The sequence below is a fragment of the Schistocerca americana genome, chromosome 7, assembly GCF_021461395.2.
Source record: "Schistocerca americana isolate TAMUIC-IGC-003095 chromosome 7, iqSchAmer2.1, whole genome shotgun sequence".
NCBI lineage: Eukaryota > Metazoa > Arthropoda > Insecta > Orthoptera > Acrididae > Schistocerca > Schistocerca americana.
The window spans coordinates 165,020,961-165,039,237 of NC_060125.1; the positions used below are offsets into that span (position 1 = coordinate 165,020,961).

General features: G+C 41.6%; 1 protein-coding gene across 1 annotated transcript; it reads right to left on the minus strand.

Annotated features, from left to right (window-relative positions):
• Positions 1-1,091: 1,091 nt before the first annotated feature.
• Positions 1,092-16,715, minus strand: LOC124622819. The gene is made up of 3 exons (XM_047148611.1): positions 16,297-16,715; positions 2,710-2,950; positions 1,092-1,568 (listed from the first exon to the last, which is right to left on the minus strand). Exons 1-3 carry the CDS (start codon positions 16,713-16,715, stop codon positions 1,092-1,094), a joined length of 1,137 nt encoding a protein of 378 aa, XP_047004567.1.
• Positions 16,716-18,277: the final 1,562 nt, after the last annotated feature.

Here is an 18,277-nt window from a genome sequence, read left to right on the forward strand (position 1 = left end):
TGTGCGATGGCTTCCGACGACGATTTGGAAGATTTCACATTTTTATGTGCTGGTACACTTGCTCTTTTGGAAGATGATAGGAAGAAAAGGCGGAGGAAGCGTAGATGGTGGCAGAGAGAGTTTCTTCGCAAACGCGCTACTCACGGAGCTTACGCAATGCTCGTTCAGGAATTAACGCTAGAGGATGGCGCATATTTTAGAAATTATGTTAGGATGAGTATGGAGGATTTCCGCGGTTTGCTATCTCTTGTTGCTCCTCTTGTGTCCAAAACCAACACAAACTTTCGGGAAGCGATTCCACCAGAGGATCAGTTGGCAGTAACACTCCGTTTTTTGGCCACTGGGGATTCCTTTTCGACGTTAATGTATCTGCATAGGATATCAAAAAGTGCCATATGCACATTATTCTTCGTGTTTGCGAGGCCATTGTGCAAGTTTTATCCCAAGAAGTGAAGGTAAAAGTTTTATATATATATATATATATATATATATATATATATATATATATATATATATATATATATCAGAGTATGTAATACATTATATAATTTTTTCATGCATCTGGCGCGTATATCAGTTTTTTGCTATTATTCCGGCGGCCTCGCGTGATAATGTTGGCAACGGATGCTAATGCCGACAATCGTGTGTGAGTCGTTGGCATTAGTAATCGCGCGACAATGCAAATGTTTTGTCATGAAATCTTCGTTTTACGAGGGCAATTACTTTTAACGAGCGGACGAGGGTACATACAAGTAACTGTCAACCAGGAACAGCAGCACAAATTTTCTACCGCGCCGTTGATGTTGCCAACATAACCACGTGAGGATGCTGGAATAGGAACTAAAATTTTAACGGCACATACCTTTTTCAGCATAAATTTCTCAAATTTTGCTGAAATGGGTTAGCTTTTAGTTCTTTGGATCGACTGACATGCTTCACTCAGTAATACAATATCACAATTTCTGAGGACACTTTCTTCACAGTAAAGATATCCAACAACATTAATTTGTATTTAGTTTTATTAAATAGTACTTGACAGCACATTACATACATATTTCAACGTTTATACATGTTTTTAAAGAATACATAAATTATGTTGCATTTGCATTTATTAGTTCATCGTTTGCCTCCTGCAAACATCTGTAGATTCCGTTCTCAAGTCTTGCCATAATTGTAGTATGGCCATTTTCATACAGAAATCTGAGTTTATTGGCGACCAAGTCACCCAAGTGGGTAAACTGGTCCCTTTTCTTGCCTGCTAAATTGTCGCCAACTTTTCTTAAGGTCTGTAAAAGACCTTCTCGGTCTTCATCCAGGTCTCTCCTGGCTCTCTTCAGTGCACTTGATCTACCACTTCCACTCGGACTTGGAGTGGTACAGGGTGACACGGTTGCACATCCACTTTCATGTGGAGGCACAGAGATGAGTGGAGTGGTTTCCACTTCCACAATGTCTTCTGGGGGCGTGGCAAATGTCACCTCCTCCATTTCTGTGACGTCGAAAGGGAAACTAATGCTTCCTTCTCCTTCTCCTTCACCATCTCCTTCTCTGGCTGGGGCTTCCATGACCTTTAAAATACATAACACATTTCTAAGGCAAAGTGAGCTATATGTTATGCATACATTATAATCAAATTATCTTAATGTATTTAGAATTTCTTTGAGTGTCCATGCGTAAATTAAATTAAAAGAGTAACAATTTTCTTTCCAGCTTCCTGCTACTGCAGAGGAATGGCTGAAAATTGCCAAAGAATATGAAGAAAAATGGAATTTCCCCAGGTGTTTGGGAGCTATAGATGGGAGGCACATTGACATTGTGGCACCACCCAACAGTGGAACAGTTTATTTTAATTATAAAGAGCGCTTCAGCATTGTTTTGCTAGCAATTGCTGATGCTAATTATAGAATAATTTACGCTGATGTTGGCACGCAGGGGAGGATTTCAGATGGTGGTGTCCTTAAAGACACCACAGTTTACAAAATGTTAGAAACAAAAACTCTAAATATACCACCACCAACTCCTCTTCCTGGTAGGAGCAAGCCTGTTCCATATGTTTTCGTCGCTGACGAAGCCTTTGGCCTAGAGGAAAATATTGTGAAACCATTTCCAGGTCTGCATGAAAAAAATAGTTGGCAACGTATTTTTAACTATAGAGCATGCAGGGCAAGAAGAGTAATAGAAAATGTATTTGGGATTATAAGTGCTGTTTACAGAGTGCTGAGGAAGCAAATGCTTCTCAGTCCGGGGAAAGCTACAGTGGTGGCACTAGCCTGTGTTTATTTACATAATTTTCTTCAAAACAGAAAATCTCAAAGTTATTGTCCAGCAGGAACATACGACAGAGAGGGAGATGATGGCAACGTAATACCTGGGTCCTGGAGGGAAACCCCTACTGTGCTGGAGCCACTGCCCAGAACTGGCCGAAGAACTTCATTGCTGAATGACAACAGAAGAGAATATGCTGAATACTTCTGCAGTATTCAGGGCTCCATCCCATGGCAGTATGGAAAATAAGTTGCACATCATTGTTAAATGATGACATAAAGTAATATGCTCTATTCTTCTGCAGTATTCAGGACTTCAAACCATAGCAGTATGGAGAATCATGTTTTTCAGTGAAATTGTAAATATTCACATTATGTAAAGCATTAGCACGAAAAAATGTTGCCAAATATATGATTAATAAAATAATATAACAAATTTACTTACTGGTACTACTTCATGTGTGCTCCTATGAGAGAGTGGTTTGTAATTGTCTCTTATGAACTGCATACTTTCAAAAGCATACCATGAAGTGTGGTACACATTGCTTGTAGCACTTCCACTTCCTTTGCTGCTCTTCCGTTTCGCTAACTCGCGACTATATTGGCTTTTTAAATTATGCCACTTGTCCTCACATTCCTTCCTTGACACGTTAAATGCCTTGGCAATTTCCTCCCACTCGTCGTACCTTTTGTGAGTGTACCTTTAAAGGTACGTTTACACTGGGATACATGTATCGCGACATGTATGAGCGACATGTCAATTTGACATGTCGCGATACATCACCTCATACAAAAATTCACGGAACTTGTATGCGGACCCTCGAGCTCATACATGTCGCGTATACATTTTGTATATCGCTTTTTGGCCATATACGCGACATGTATGAGCGACATTTGAAGAACTCGCACATGCGCAGTACTATCATTTCCTGTCGTCTTGTCGACTGCCGCTTATTTCGACGATTAGCGTATGCGTAGTACCAGGCTCTTTGGCGGCTGTTTGAGTTTTGAAGGTGCCGACTGTCGTTTCGACGTTAATGTATCTGCATAAAATATCAAAAAGTGCCATATGCAACATTATTCTTCGTGTTTGCGAGGCCATTGTGCAAGTTTTATCCCAAGAAGTGAAGGTAAAAGTTTTATATATATCAGAGTATGTCATACATTAAATAATTTTTTCATGCATCTGGCACGTATATCAATGTTTTGCTGTTATTCCGGCGGCCTCGCGTGATAATGTTGACAACGGATGCCGACAATCGTGTGTGAGACGTCGGCATTAGCAATCGCGCGACAATGCAAATGTTTTGTCATGAAATCTTCGTTTTACGAGGAATCCCCAGTGGCTAAAAAACGGAGTGTTACTGCCAACTGATCCTCTGGTGGAATCGCTTCCCGAAAGTTTGTGTTGGTTTTGGACACAAGAAGAGCCACAAGTGATAACAAACCGCGGAAATCCTCCATACTCATCCTAACATAATTTCTAAAATATGGCGTTAATTCGCGAGAAACTCTCTGTGCCACCATCTACGCTTCCTCCGCCTTTTCTTCCTATCATTTTCCAAAAGAGCAAGTGTATCAGCACATAAAAATGTGAAAACTTCCAAATCGTCGTCGGAAGCTATCGCACAGTGATACATATCAACCAGTGTAAACGCACGCTCATACATGTATGAGGTTGATACTTGTCAACTCATACAAGTCGCGATACATGTCGCAAAGTCGTATATACATGTATCTCATACATGTGCCGATACAAATCGCAGTGTAAACGCACCTTAAATAGTGCTAGCAATAAGATCAACGATATAGCTAACGGCCAAAAAATGGATGTTTATTAAAGAAGCAGACAATTGCTGTTGTCACGAATGCTTATTTTGCGCACATGGCAGTATCCGACTATAACATATTACTTCGACACACGAACCAACCCTCAAAAGCTTATGTCATAATCGTTATCAGCGGCCTCAAATCAGTAAGAAATAGATATTTTTATATCCGAAGCATTTTAACTGTTGACCCGTGTAATTTACGTTCAGCAGCCGAACTCGCATCTTGCAATGCTGCACAGACCTAGGTGTTGTTTGAAGAAAGCTTGTAGTAGATAATCTATTTACTGCAATGGTAAATGTACCTACAACCTTTTGTTGCGAAAAAATTATTTCGCAGCTATTCTCCTCACAAGTGAAAATGCTACATGATTCTCAGTTCCACACTACTAAATTAGTACCTTCAGTTTCTCTTATCAGCGAATATCAGAAACTATTGTACATGTGAATAGGCCCTATAGAAAGTATTCGCATCTGAAAATAATTTAACTGGGAGGAAAATAACATGTAAAAATTTCATGAAAATTACCCTCTCTCAGTTACGAACATCATAGGTTGCAAATAGTCCTACTAATCACAAAGTGGTTGCGGTACTAGTCCTATATTGGTCTACAAGAGATTACGCTTCCTCCATCGCTACCTTTCCAACAAGCTTATATGACTCGAATCCTCCTATCCCTTAACCATCTCATATGCGGGATACACGTTGATGACAAACCAAAAATTGAAATACTTTTACGCCGTACTTTCGTAAAATCCTCGACTTTTTCTTTTTGAAGGGTCTTCACAAAATAACTTCTCATCTCTTCTCAATATTGAAACCAGAAGTTCATAAATGTAATAATTTTTAACTATATTAAATGAAATATTGTAACCTAATACGACAGTAATAAGTGGTATAGTTGAAAAGCAATACTCAAAAGAAAACAACGAAAGTCATTTTATTGCATGCATTACACGTTTGGTTGCAAGTGTTCGTCAAAGACAAGTACATTATCAAAGGAAAGAACATACAGATTAACGTAATAGGCTGATCCTTCAATAGTCAGAAGATGTACAAAATTCATTGTTTCGAAACACTGTTGAAAAGAGGCTTTCATTGTGGATGTTTCCATTATTTAAAGTCGCGAAGTATTTATTAATAAATCCGTCAGTCGCAGTACACATGTTTGGCGACTAGTTTCGAGCTAACCGGTTCAATCTCAAGCATGACTTACTGAGGCTGCACTGAAAGTGCCTGATCTTAATAACGAATATCAAAATGGCTCTACACGCTTTAAAAAGTAATCGTACCTGACTATCGGATTCAACATGTACCTCTTTAGTAAGTCGGTATCAAACTGTTTGATTCTGACTTGCTAAATAGGCACATGTTAATTCTGGCAGCCACCTACGACTACTTCGTAAAGCATCTTTTGCCATCCGTTATTAAGACCAGGCGCTTTCGTTGCATTCTCAGTAGGTCATGCTTGAGATTAAACCAGTTGGTTCGAAACTAGTCGCCAAACATAAGTACTGCAACTGCGACAGCTTTTTAATAAACGTTCGTGAAAATATGCACATATAAAAGAGGTTGCTAGTTGTGCAACAACTAAATGTGGAAAACGTAAAAAATAAACAAAACATTGAAAATGCTTGACGCCAATAGTTCCGTTTGGGGGCTACTGTAAGAGTGTTAATCTTTCCCGCGCGTATCTCATCAACCATATTCACAGCTGACAACTAAAGACTGCAGACAATACGGCCACTGCCCGGCAGCAGCCTCTGCGAGGCACGAAACCCTTCGCATTGATGTCAGGCATTTACTGTGAACGATGACGGGGTGATATTAAATTGCGTTTCGTTGCAGTCCCGTTTTCAGCCATTTATCACTCCTCATGTTTCGTGAGTCTTTGAGCATACAGAACACCGCAAATTCCAACGACGCGAAAAGTACGTACCTCTTGTCCGTTCACCCGCAATTGACGAAAGTTACAGCGTAAACCGGTCCAAGTTAGAACTGATGTCAGCTTAAAGATATTAAGAACGAAAGTTTTTTAATGGTTGGCTCGAGTCAGAGATTACCGAACTCTCAGCCAAAACCACGCTGTAATGTGTCGACCCGCCACTGTAAGTCATTTTAAAACGAAAAAAAAACTATTCGTAATGAGATAAAGCTTCCAAGGTTTCCACTGGCCAGTTAAGTGGTTACGACAGTATGTTTGCTGAGGAAGGAAATTCCAACAGTACTCTTACGCTCTGGTTTGGGGTGAGGAATGGAAATAGTTTCTTAGAAAATAAAACTCAGAACTATTGAAAAACTTTTTATTAATCAGTAAACATTCCAAAGCGACGACTTTATAATAACCAGGCCTAACTAATACCTATAATGTACTGGCACTGAGAAAGTAAAAAATTGTGTAAGTTATTGGTATGTAAATGTTATTTTGCTCTTAGATAGATGAAATTCTGATGCACACGGCTACCGTCTACGTTCACATTTTTAATAGCGGTAGGAAGTTTTTACATTGGCTGGTAAAATTAGGAAAAAATCGTGCAACGCCGCCAGAGCCACCTGGTATTTCAGTCGCAAAGAGAATAGCGGCGAATGAGCTTACGACGGATGTCTGTGACATACACTTGCTACAGGTAAACATACATGACATGCGGCTTTCTTGAAACTAATACGAATGCTCTATGGATAGGTCTCTCACTCTCAATTGCGAAAATAACTATTTTCTCTTGCTACAACCACTTTCCTCTATCCCTCGCTGGGACGCCCAATTTAACGGATTTTGCAGCCGTGGGTAACAACGACACGAACGGCTCAGTAAATCAGGATGCTCCTAAAAGAATTTTCTTATAGTCAGAGAACAATTAACCTTCATTTTTCTGAACTCTGATATTCGAATATTTCCGAAAATAGAACCAAGCACAGCTGAATTATTTGTATCTGCTCCACAGTGTTTGAGACAGCTAAAACAATACTTGCCCCGTAATGTAACACGGTGATGTGCAACGCGTCGTAGGTACCTTAATATTGCCATTCTATCTACTTCTCAGTTATTCTTGTCACCGAATAGCCCATGCTAACGTACCCATTTGTCTGGTTTGTAACTTGTTCAAAATATGCTGAATCCCTCTATTTCAGTGTGATTTCTGCATCTCGTTTTTTTTTCTGTAAAACTGAGTTAACGCAGCGTAGCAGTTAGCTACATTCCAATTACACTACAGTTCAGTTCTCTGAAACAGGCTGACAGTGTGTGGAAATCTTTATAAATGATCTCTTACTTATATTAATTTACTTCTACCGACAACAACCGACAGAGGTACCAATGTTTTAAACAGACTGGCCATGTATTCTGGAGGCTGGAGATATAGTCTTCATCTGGCCAGCCTGGTTTAGATTTTCTGTGGTTTCCCTAAGTTAGGCTTCTTCAGGCAAATGCCGGGAGAGTTTCCACTATAAGGCTACCTCCTGTCCCACCATTGCCTTCTAGACATATAATACGTAACTGCCTGTAGGTATGAATTATGCTGTCTTCGTTGTTCTGAAATTGTAGTAATGTGACACGTGCAATATACCTGTAAAACTTACCCACGGATGAATACAAATGGTTCAAATGGCTCTGAGCACTATGGGACTCAACATCTTAGGTCATAAGTCCCCTAGAACTTAGAACTACTTAAACCTAACTAACCTAAGGACATCACACACACCCATGCCCGAGGCAGGATTAGAACCTGCGACCGTAGCAGTCCCGCGGTTCCGGACTGCAGCGCCAGAACCGCTAGACCACCGCGGCCGGCGATGAATACAACAACAACTACTACTACTACTACTACTACTTGTAGCTATGGGACAAGGAAAAGACGATTTACATGTAAAAGTTCGTGCTATTACAATGTCAAGAGAGAAAAAACAAACCCAACATGGAGGCCTAGAGCGAAACTTTGTTCGTGGTATTCTGCAATAGATAGTTTGCGATCGCATAGTTCAGGGAAAAAAATATTCTGATTCGATAGAGCAATTGGTTTAAACACCTCTACCCAGCAGTAGATTCCTATGCTTTTAATCCCTTGTGCTAAACGAAACGCATACCAAGTCCCTGTGTCACTGTACGGGTCACGAGGAAACTGATATTCCCCCACTGTGATGTGTTCGACAATGTAAATACGGTTAACTGTTAATACTGAAACACACCTGCGGCGTAGGAACTATCTGCTCCTGCTTGTAACGAGTTGTTTAGAACGAAAAAAAAGCAAATAAAAAAAACTAAAAAAATATGTTTGGCAACTGAATTTGCATCCTGAAATGTCACACAGATGAAGGTATTGTTTAAAGAAAGCAAGAAGATGTAATAGATAACCTGTTTACAGCAGTAGCAACTGCACCCCACAGACTTTGTCGAGATATCTGAAAACTATTGGTTCGTTATTCTTCTTGCAACTGAAAATGCCACATGATTCTTAGTTCCACATGACTAAGTCAATACTGTACTTTCAATTCGTGTTACCAGCCAATATCCAAAACTACTGCAAATGTGAACAGGCTCTACAGGAAGTATTCGCATATTATCTGGCTGTCTTACAGCAAAATAATATACTCAAATAGCATATGAACCACTCTCTCTCCGTACCTATCACGAAGTGGTAACATTAGCAGGCCTTCGTTGGTAATCAATAAACGGTCTTAAATTGATGTTGAGTTTTATCTGTAAGAAATTATGTCTCGTTTCCTCCATCCCTCCCCCTTCCAACAAATAAATAGACCTATAGGCCGAACCTCTCTCTGCCATAACCATGTCGGATTCTGGATATGCGCAAAAGGCAAGCCACAAACTGAATTACATTTATACTGTACTTCCGTAAAATGTAGACTTTTCTTCTTGAAGAATCTTCACAAAACTACCCTCACCTCCTATCAAAACCTAAACAAAAAATGATTCGTACAGGGACGTAATAGGTACTTTTTAACTGCACAAAAGGAAATATTGTAACCTTATACGATAGTAGTACGTGGTAGAGTTGAAAATCAGCACTCAAAAGGAACAAGGAAAGCCATTTTATTGCTTGAATTACACGTTCGGATGCAAGTATTACTGTCAGTTCAGTATCAAAGGAAAGAACCTGCAGGTTAAAAGTATCAGAAGGATTGATCCGTCAAAGGGCTCAGAAAGTCGTAGAAAATGCATTGTAGCTAAACTTTGCTGTAAAGAGAACTATGTTTAGGATGCTACAGTTATTTGACGTCAGTCGTAAATGCTTGACACCTGTACTGTTTTTTTCCGTGCGTTTCTCGTTAACCGAGTTCACGGCTGTGAACAAAAGACTGCTGACAATTAGGCCGTTGCCCGGCAGCAGCCTCCGCGAGACACGACACAGACGTCGGAGGCATCTGCAGATCTGCAGCGCCCGCGCCGCGAAAGCCAGCCGTACAGGTGAGATTTATGGGAACTACAGCAGATATATTGTCTTTCGCATTAATATCAAGTATGTAAAGAGAACGACGGCGGCTGATTAATTGCGCGTCGCTGCAGTCCCGTCTGCAACCTTTTATCATTCCTCACCGATTCAGCAGTCTTTGACCGCGTAATTTCAAAGAGTGATTGCCTACCGAAGTGGCGGGGTCCAAAAGAGACATATCGAACGTGCGATCGTAAATCGATCATGCGACTCAGGTGGCGAGCGTTATGAGTATGTTTACGGTGGCCGCTACAGCAACGACAAAAGAAGAGCGTTACAAAAATACTTTTAATTGCTAAGGAGGCGACTTACCTTACTCGTTGTCGGTGTTGGAATCATGTGAAAGTCCATTACGGTGGTCTGGATGGATAATTTGGAAGAGTCGAACCATTTATTCTTCTTGATACTCGTTCGTTTTCCGCACTGTCCACAATGAAATTGTAAACGGTATTTCAGCAACGAAACTGTTCTTACGAAGTTTTACACCCTTCGAGGCGCCACACTGTACACAGTCCCTTCCTTCCTCGTCCAGTAGTACTTCATATTTGCGACAAAAAGTCGAACAATTTTCTACACTGGATAAACATGGAGTTAGATTTTTCCATATGAGAGAATCCGCCGTAGAAACGTCAAGAACACCAGACATCCCACTCACTAACCACATAAATCGTCTGGGATTCCCTAGAAACTCACAAATAATTCGCGGAGGTATGTAATTTAGAGCAACTAAGGGAACGACGGGAAAGAGATAAAAATGATGATCACAAATAACTGATTACAACGCCCGCCACTAGAGTCGCATGATCGATTTACGATCGCACATTCGATATGTATCGTTTGGTCACCGCAACTTCGACAGGCAATCATTCTTGGAAATTACCTTTGACCGCACATACCACCGACACGGAATATACGTAGCTCTTGTCCATTCAGCTGGAACTGACGAAATTAGGTTACAGCGTAAATCGGTCCAAGTCAGAACTTAAGTCAACTTAAAAATACTAAGTGCGAAGTTATTTAACGATTGCTTCGAGTCTTTGATTAGCGAAATGTTCCCCTCTCGGCGAAAATCGTGCTGATATATTGTGTCGTCCTGCTACTGCAGCTCATTTTAAAACGGAAGAAACTATTCACGAGAAAATAATTGGATGCTTACTGTATTTTCACTGGTCATTTAAGTGCCTACAAATTAGCCGAGCTAGGAATTTTCAACAACACACGCACCGTCTAAGGTGGTGGGGGTAGAGGAAACGAAACATTTTCTTACATAATAAAATTCAAAATCATTGAAAAAGTGTTTATTAATTAGCAAACATACGAATGCGGCCACTTTATAATAAGTAGACCCCCCCTTTCCTACGTATAATTTACTAAAACTGAGAAGGTACAGTTTGTGTAAGTTACCGGTGTGTAAATATTATTGTATTTTGCTCTTAGGTATATACGTAAATTTCTGATACACAAGATGCTGGCTATATTCATCTTTTTAATACCGGTGCGTATTTTTTACAGTAGCTGGTAATATGAGGGGAAAAAATCGCGTATTAAATGTGCAATGCTGCTTTTAGCTCGCAGAAACCATAACCACCTTGCATTTTGCTTGGAAAGAGAATAGCCGCGAATGGATTTTCAGATTTCAAGACGAACGAATCTGAGATACACTTGCTATAGGTAAATATCAATCACATGCGGATTTCTTCAAACTGATATTTTATAGACACGTCTCTCACTCTCGATTGCGAAAATAACTATTTTTCGTTTCCTAGCTCTAAGCCACCTCCAACATCCCTTGCTGGGACGCCCTTGTTTGGCGGTGAAAGCAATTCAGTAAATTTTACAGTCATTGGTAGCAACGACTCGAACATCCCAGTAAATCAGGAGACTTTTAAAATAATTCTTCCATTGTAATCTGAGAATTAGCCTTCGGCTTTTGAACCCTGGTATTCGAATATTTCCGGAAATAGAACCAATCATCGTCAGTTAAATGATTTGCATCTGCTCCACAGTGTTTTGAGACAGGCAAGAAAGAGAGTTCCCTTCAATCGATCACGGTGGTGTGCAGCTCGTCGTAGATGCAGTGAAATTTCAGTTTTATGTACTTTTTAGTTATTTTGTGAAGTGTCACAGCAATGTATTTATTTATTAATTACGTATTCTTCTCACCGAACAGCCCACGCTAACAGCCCCATTTGCCTGATTTTTAAATCGTTCACAGTATGCTGAACGCTCTATTTCTGCATTACTTCTGCACCTTGATTTTTTCTGTAAAACTGGGTTAATGCAGCATGGTAGTTCGCTGCATTCCAACTACAATAGTTCCGTAACACAAGGTAATAACATGTAGGATTATTGATTTACGTTTGGCGAGAAAAACAATATTTCAACTAAAGTTATGAAATTTGGTAACGTTCTGCTAACTGCCAGCATACTATGAGTTACTGTACTTTCAATACATGACGCAAATTTCACTTACATCTGTGCCACTACATCGTCGATACTAACTAGACGTTAATCAGTTCAATATGCAATCGACATATTTGGAAGCTACTTAGCCACAAGCTGCAATACATGGAAAGTGTCGCATTCTTCCAGTTATAGTTTCAACAGTCCGTAACATAAGTCATGGAGATCTCTAATGACTGGCAACAGGTAATGTCTTGGACCTAAGGCAGTTTCCAGTTTCTTCATTAGAATGGATCTGTTTTATTTATTTATTTATTTATATCCCATAAATCCAATACTCTGAGACATTCGCATGAATGTAGGACGTGTCAAAATTATTACAAATAATATAAAAGGAATACGTAAAAGTACCTCTTGCAAGAGGATATCTGGTGTAAGACAAAATGCACATTAATAGATATAGAAAAAATTACATTAAAAATATGGTAGATCTTAATAGCTAAATGAAAGTCACAGTAATATTAACAGTGATTGTGAGTATCGTTATGCACAATAGCACATCAGATTAGTAAATGAAAAAATCAATTACAGTTAACTCTACTGAAATATTCTTCTACCGAATAGGAGGAATTGTCTAATAAATACTGTCTGAGCTGTTGTTTAAATGTGGGAATCTCGTGCATAAGTAATTTCAGTGATGGTGGGAGAGCATTGAACACCTTGCAGCTCATGTAATGGACTCCTTTTTGTACAATAGTAAGGTTTTTGATTCATAATGGAGGTCCATCTTCCTCCTGGTATTGTGGGCATGGTATGAATCATTGGTTTTGTACGATCGTCCATTTTTACCAATGAAACATAACAGGGAGTAGATGTATTGGCATGCAGTTGTCAGTTTCCCTAATTTTCTGAAAAGGTTCCTACAAGACTGTCTAGGCTGGACTCCGCTCATTATCCTAATAACACTCTTTTGGGCAATGAATATTTTTTTTGATGGTGGCTGATTACCCCAGAAAACTATGCCCTACAACAATAATGCATGGAAATAACTAAAATAAGCAGTTTTTGTGGTGTCTCGGTCACATACAGTGCAAATAATACGAACAGCGAATGTTGCTGAGCTTTTTGTGGAGGTGCAAAATACACTCCTGGAAATGGAAAAAAGAACACATTGACACCGGTGTGTCAGACCCACCATACTTGCTCCGGACACTGCGAGAGGGCTGTACAAGCAATGATCACACGCACGGCACAGCGGACACACCAGGAACCGCGGTGTTGGCCGTCGAATGGCACTAGCTGCGCAGCATTTGTGCACCGCCGCCGTCAGTGTCAGCCAGTTTGCCGTGGCATACGGAGCTCCATCGCAGTCTTTAACACTGGTAGCATGCCGCGACAGCGTGGACGTGAACCGTATGTGCAGTTGACGGACATTGAGCGAGGGCGTATAGTGGGCATGCGGGAGGCCGGGTGGACGTACCGCCGAATTGCTCAACACGTGGGGCGTGAGGTCTCGATGTTGTCGCCAGTGGTCAGCGGAAGGTGCACGTGCCCGTCGACCTGGGACCGGACCGCAGTGACGCACGGATGCACGCCAAGACCGTAGGATCCTACGCAGTGCCGTAGGGGACCGCACCGCCACTTCCCAGCAAATTAGGGACACTGTTGCTCCTGGGGTATCGGCGAGGACCATTCGCAACCGTCTCCATGAAGCTGGGCTACAGTCCCGCACACCGTTAGGCCGTCTTCCGCTCACGCCCCAACATCGTGCAGCCCGCCTCCAGTGGTGTCGCGACAGGCGTGAATGGAGGGACGAATGGAGACGTGTCGTCTTCAGCGATGAGAGTCGCTCCTGCCTTGGTGCCAATGATGGTCGTATGCGTGTTTGGCGCCGTGCAGGTGAGCGCCACAATCAGGACTGCATACGACCGAGGCACACAGGGCCAACACCCGGCATCATGGTGTGGGGAGCGATCTCCTACACTGGCCGTACACCACTGGTGATCATCGAGGGGACACTGAATAGTGCACGGTACATCCAAACCGTCATCGAACCCATCGTTCTACCATTCCTAGACCGGCAAGGGAACTTGCTGTTCCAACAGGACAATGCACGTCCGCATGTATCCCGTGCCACCCAACGTGCTCTAGAAGGTGTAAGTCAACTACCCTGGCCAGCAAGATCTCCGGATCTGTCCCCCATTGAGCATGTTTGGGACTGGATGAAGCGTCGTCTCACGTGGTCTGCACGTCCAGCACGAACGCTGGTCCAACTGAGGCGCCAGGTGGAAATGGCATGGCAAGCCGTTCCACAGGACTACATCCAGCATCTCTACGATCGTCTCCATGGGAGAATAGCAGCCTGCATTGCTGCGAAAGGTGGATATACACTGTACTAGTGCCGACATTGTGCATGCTCTGTTGCCTGTGTCTATGTGCCTGTGGTTCTGTCAGTGTGATCATGTGATGTATCTGACCCCAGGAATGTGTCAATAAAGTTTCCCCTTCCTGGGACAATGAATTCACGGTGTTCTTATTTCAATTTCCAGGAGTGTATGTTCAGACCATTTTAGACTGTTGTCAATGTCTGCACCCAACTTGTAGTAACTCGCTACCATTCAATGTAATACTTAATTGATCTGCAACTTTTTTCCTTACTTGGAAATGCATGAACTGGGTCTTATTAACATTTAGTGATAACCCATTACTTACAAACCAATTACATACTTCACTAAAGGCAATATTGTCCGATTCCTCAAGATTGTGTCTAACGCCTTGGTGAAGTCTATGAAAACTGCATGAAGCTTTCCCCCTTGGTTCGTTATGACCATTTCTATATCGGTTTGGAGACAGTGTACAGCTTGTGTCGTTGATCTCCCACATCTGAAACAAACTGTGAATCGGGGAGTTTCTCATAGATGATATCTCTAAGACGTTTGCACAGTAGTGTTGTAAAGGTCTTGAATAGAGTGTTCTCTAGTGCAATGCCCCTGTACGCGTTCGGGTCAGCTGTGATACGTTTTCCCTTGTACAGTACTATCACGTTTAAATGTACTCGTTTTAGGCACTCATTGAGGAGCGCTGTGAAAGGAATCACTAGTACAGGGAGCATAGTTTTCAGGTGCTCGTTAAAGATGTTGTTTGGGTCACATGCTTTATTGTTCTTTGTGCTCATAATTCTGTGGATTATTTCTTCTTCTGTGAAAAATTCAATCTCCTGCATAGGGGCTGGAGTTGCTGTGGGGCTTCTTGCCGGCGGACATGTGTCGTCAGCCTGAAGGATTGAGCTTAAGTGTCTTTCCCACACTTCCACTGGGATATTCCCTGGGAATTTTGGTAGCTTCGGTTGAAGAGCCTTGTACAGTCCCTGTCTCGCTGATTCTATTAGACGTTTTTCCTCTTCCTCCTAGAATACCCTTTTGCGCTTCCTTAATCTTGGTTCTATACTCTCTCCTCGGCTTACCATAACGGTCCAAGTCATCCTGTGATTGAGTTCTTCTGGCTATATGACTTTCTGCCTGACTACATAACATTCATTGTTGAGCCACGGCTTAGCTTTCCGTTTTGCGATGTCTACTGTGTGAGTTGTCTTTAGGGTGAGTCCTTCTAAGCACGATGCATTGCAGCAATGTTGTTATTGTACTGCTGTCGACACTGCCCAGTGTCGATATGTCTGCCTTCCTGCTTAGCTTGACTTGATTTTTCGGCTTCTTTTTTACTGTGTTCTCTAGTTGTAGTGATGTTTCCACTGGTAGGTGTTTCCTTTCCACTTCCAGGATGTTGCGTTGTTCTAGTGGTTAAAGCTTGGAGTACACAAATATGAGGTCAATTGTGCTTGCATAGAAATAAGTGTGGTTTGCTTTATTATTGATAAGTGCAAAACCTTCATCTTCCAAGTACTTCATGACATCTGTCGTTTCCACATGGAAATTCAGGTCTCCTGCCAACATGACTGGTTCGTCCTGAGTGGTAGTATCCAAGCACAAACTGATTTGCTCTATAATATTTACTGCTGTGAGCTCAGGTTGAAAGTACACACATATAAGAACACAGGTGGTGGTCACTACTACTAGAGAGCATCTTGATTTGTGGGAGACTGAGAAGGGTGAGAAAATTTTCATGATGAGATATGTGATGCCGCCCTTAGGTCTGCCCTTTGGGCATTGTTCCACCATGACATTGATCACGTAATCCATGTTTACTTTGCTACAGTCTTTTGTAAGGAATGTTTCCCTCAGTAACACTATATCATAAGGTCTAAAAATTATCTTGAACACATGCTATTGCTGTGTTAAGACCTTCAATATTCCAGTTTAATATTTTTAATTTGAGTTTGTTGTGAATGGTGTTACAACCTGGCAGCTTCAGGTCTCTTACTCCAAAAAAGGTACTGTCTCACCAGCACTCCTGTTTGCCATAGTTTTGACTGTATGGCTTTTTCGCGGAAGCCAAAAGTCTCCCCAATTTTGAAGGCCTTTAGGCGGCCCTTTGTTTCCAGCTCATCGCACTCTGTTTTTCCCGCTGCTCCCAGTCCATTGAGGAGTCTGATGATTTCCTCCTCTGTGGCGTCTTGATGGAGTTGTCCCACATAAAGCCAGGTGGTTTGCTCTCCTGCTCGAAGTCTCGATCCTGTTGGGTGCATTGCCCCTAACACGAAGGGACGTTCATTGTTTTCACTCCCCTCTTGATGACATTTCCTGCGTCTTCCCCTTTCGGCTAAAGTGTAGCCTTTGTTTTCTTCTTCTTTTTCTTCCTCGCCCTCTGCCGGTGACATTCCTATTTGAACTTCCCTCTCTACGACTGGCTGCTTCCGCTGGTGAGGGCGTGGCAGTCCTCATTGTGTTCCTCTCTCTATGACTGGCTGCTGACGGTTGTGGTCTTGCCAGTCTCTGGTGGCATTCCAATCCCTCAGGCACTAAAGCAACCTGTCCTTGAATGAAGAAAAGACAGTCTCCATGACATTCAGAAGAGGAGGAAGACCCGGCACTTTCTACGTTGGAGAGACACCGCTTAAGTCATGCATCAGTTTTACGTACCTAGGTGTTACCTTTCAGTCACAGGGAACAGTATTCACATGCCCCATAAACTACAGAGCCGGCGCCGCAATGAGAGCCATAAATGATATCAAGTCCATAGGCAAACTCTCCCTGGAAACACCCATATGACTGTTTACGGATTGGAAAACATGTGGATTCATCTGAAGAAGACAGGCCTCAAAAAAATAGATAAGCTGAAGGCTACTTACTTAAAAAGGGTGCTATGTCTCTCCAAATACACACTCTCATGCCTTGTGTATGAATTGGCCAGGAACTCCTTCTTCATTGGAACACTGTGACTGAAGCACTTACTACCACCAGTGACGGCAGCCTACCAGGACTTATTGACAGAACTTCACGAGAAGAAACGCCAGATACGGAAGGATTTCTATGTTACAGACGCCACAACAAACCGTGAATGGACGCAGGGAGGATACGAACTCCGCCACATAGTGACAAGACCCTACGTGCATGGATTTCACCACAAACTGTGCAGCACTCAGAGTTTTCACGAGCCCAGCACGAACTGTATATGTGCGAGGTGCAGCGACCAGTGTGAGAGATAGGCCTATCATGTGTTAATCTATAGGATGAGAACAGAATCGCTGGTGAAATTCTACAGTGACTAAGAATAATAATAGTGAATAGAGAATAATTCCTGTAATTCATGCACTAAATGGCCAGTTTAGCTGCAATAAATCTATTATTAGAAGTAACGGAGACAGATGGAGAGTTTGTCCACTTGCAACACAGAAACTCGGAAATGATACCTGTCAGTAGCTTACATTTAGTATTTAAAAGTTGATGTGTCTAACAGAGTTCACTTACATCTGAACTGTTATATTATCGGGTTTATCTCAAGTAACTACACTTAAGTTTCATTTGTAATTAATACTGCCAATTTTTGATACTGGCAATTGGAACAATCTGCCACATTCATAGCCTTTCTTTTGACTGCCATGCTAACTGATATGTGCAAAAATGCTTAGAAATCATTGTAAACCAATAGTCTTGATCTCTATCTAGTTTCATAACTATTAAAAACATCACAAATTAAAAAATATAGTACGTTAAAAATCGAAAACAGCACAGATCTCATTGTAAGAAGGCTCAGTTATGTGCATAATGTCTTGTACATTAAGTAAAGCTTCATCAGGCATGTCATCATCATTGTCACAAGGCTATTAATCAAACTTTCAATCCCAGATGTTTACCAGCTTCTCTTAGAGCCTGCTGATGAGGTAGACCAGATCTTTATTTTATCTGCCCACCTGCTAATTATTCTCCCCCTTCGCCTTGT

Coding starts and splice junctions, on each gene's coding strand:
- LOC124622819 (XM_047148611.1), bottom strand. CDS start 16,715: ATGTCACCGGCAGAGGGCGAGGAAGAAAAAGAAGAAGAAAACAAAGGC. Junction 2,951..16,296: donor AAGAGACCTGAAGCTGCCAG/GTTGTAACACCA, acceptor CACTCACAAAAG/GTACGACGAGTGGGAGGAAA. Junction 1,569..2,709: donor GCACACATGAAGTAGTACCA/GTAAGTAAATTT, acceptor TGTATTTTAAAG/GTCATGGAAGCCCCAGCCAG.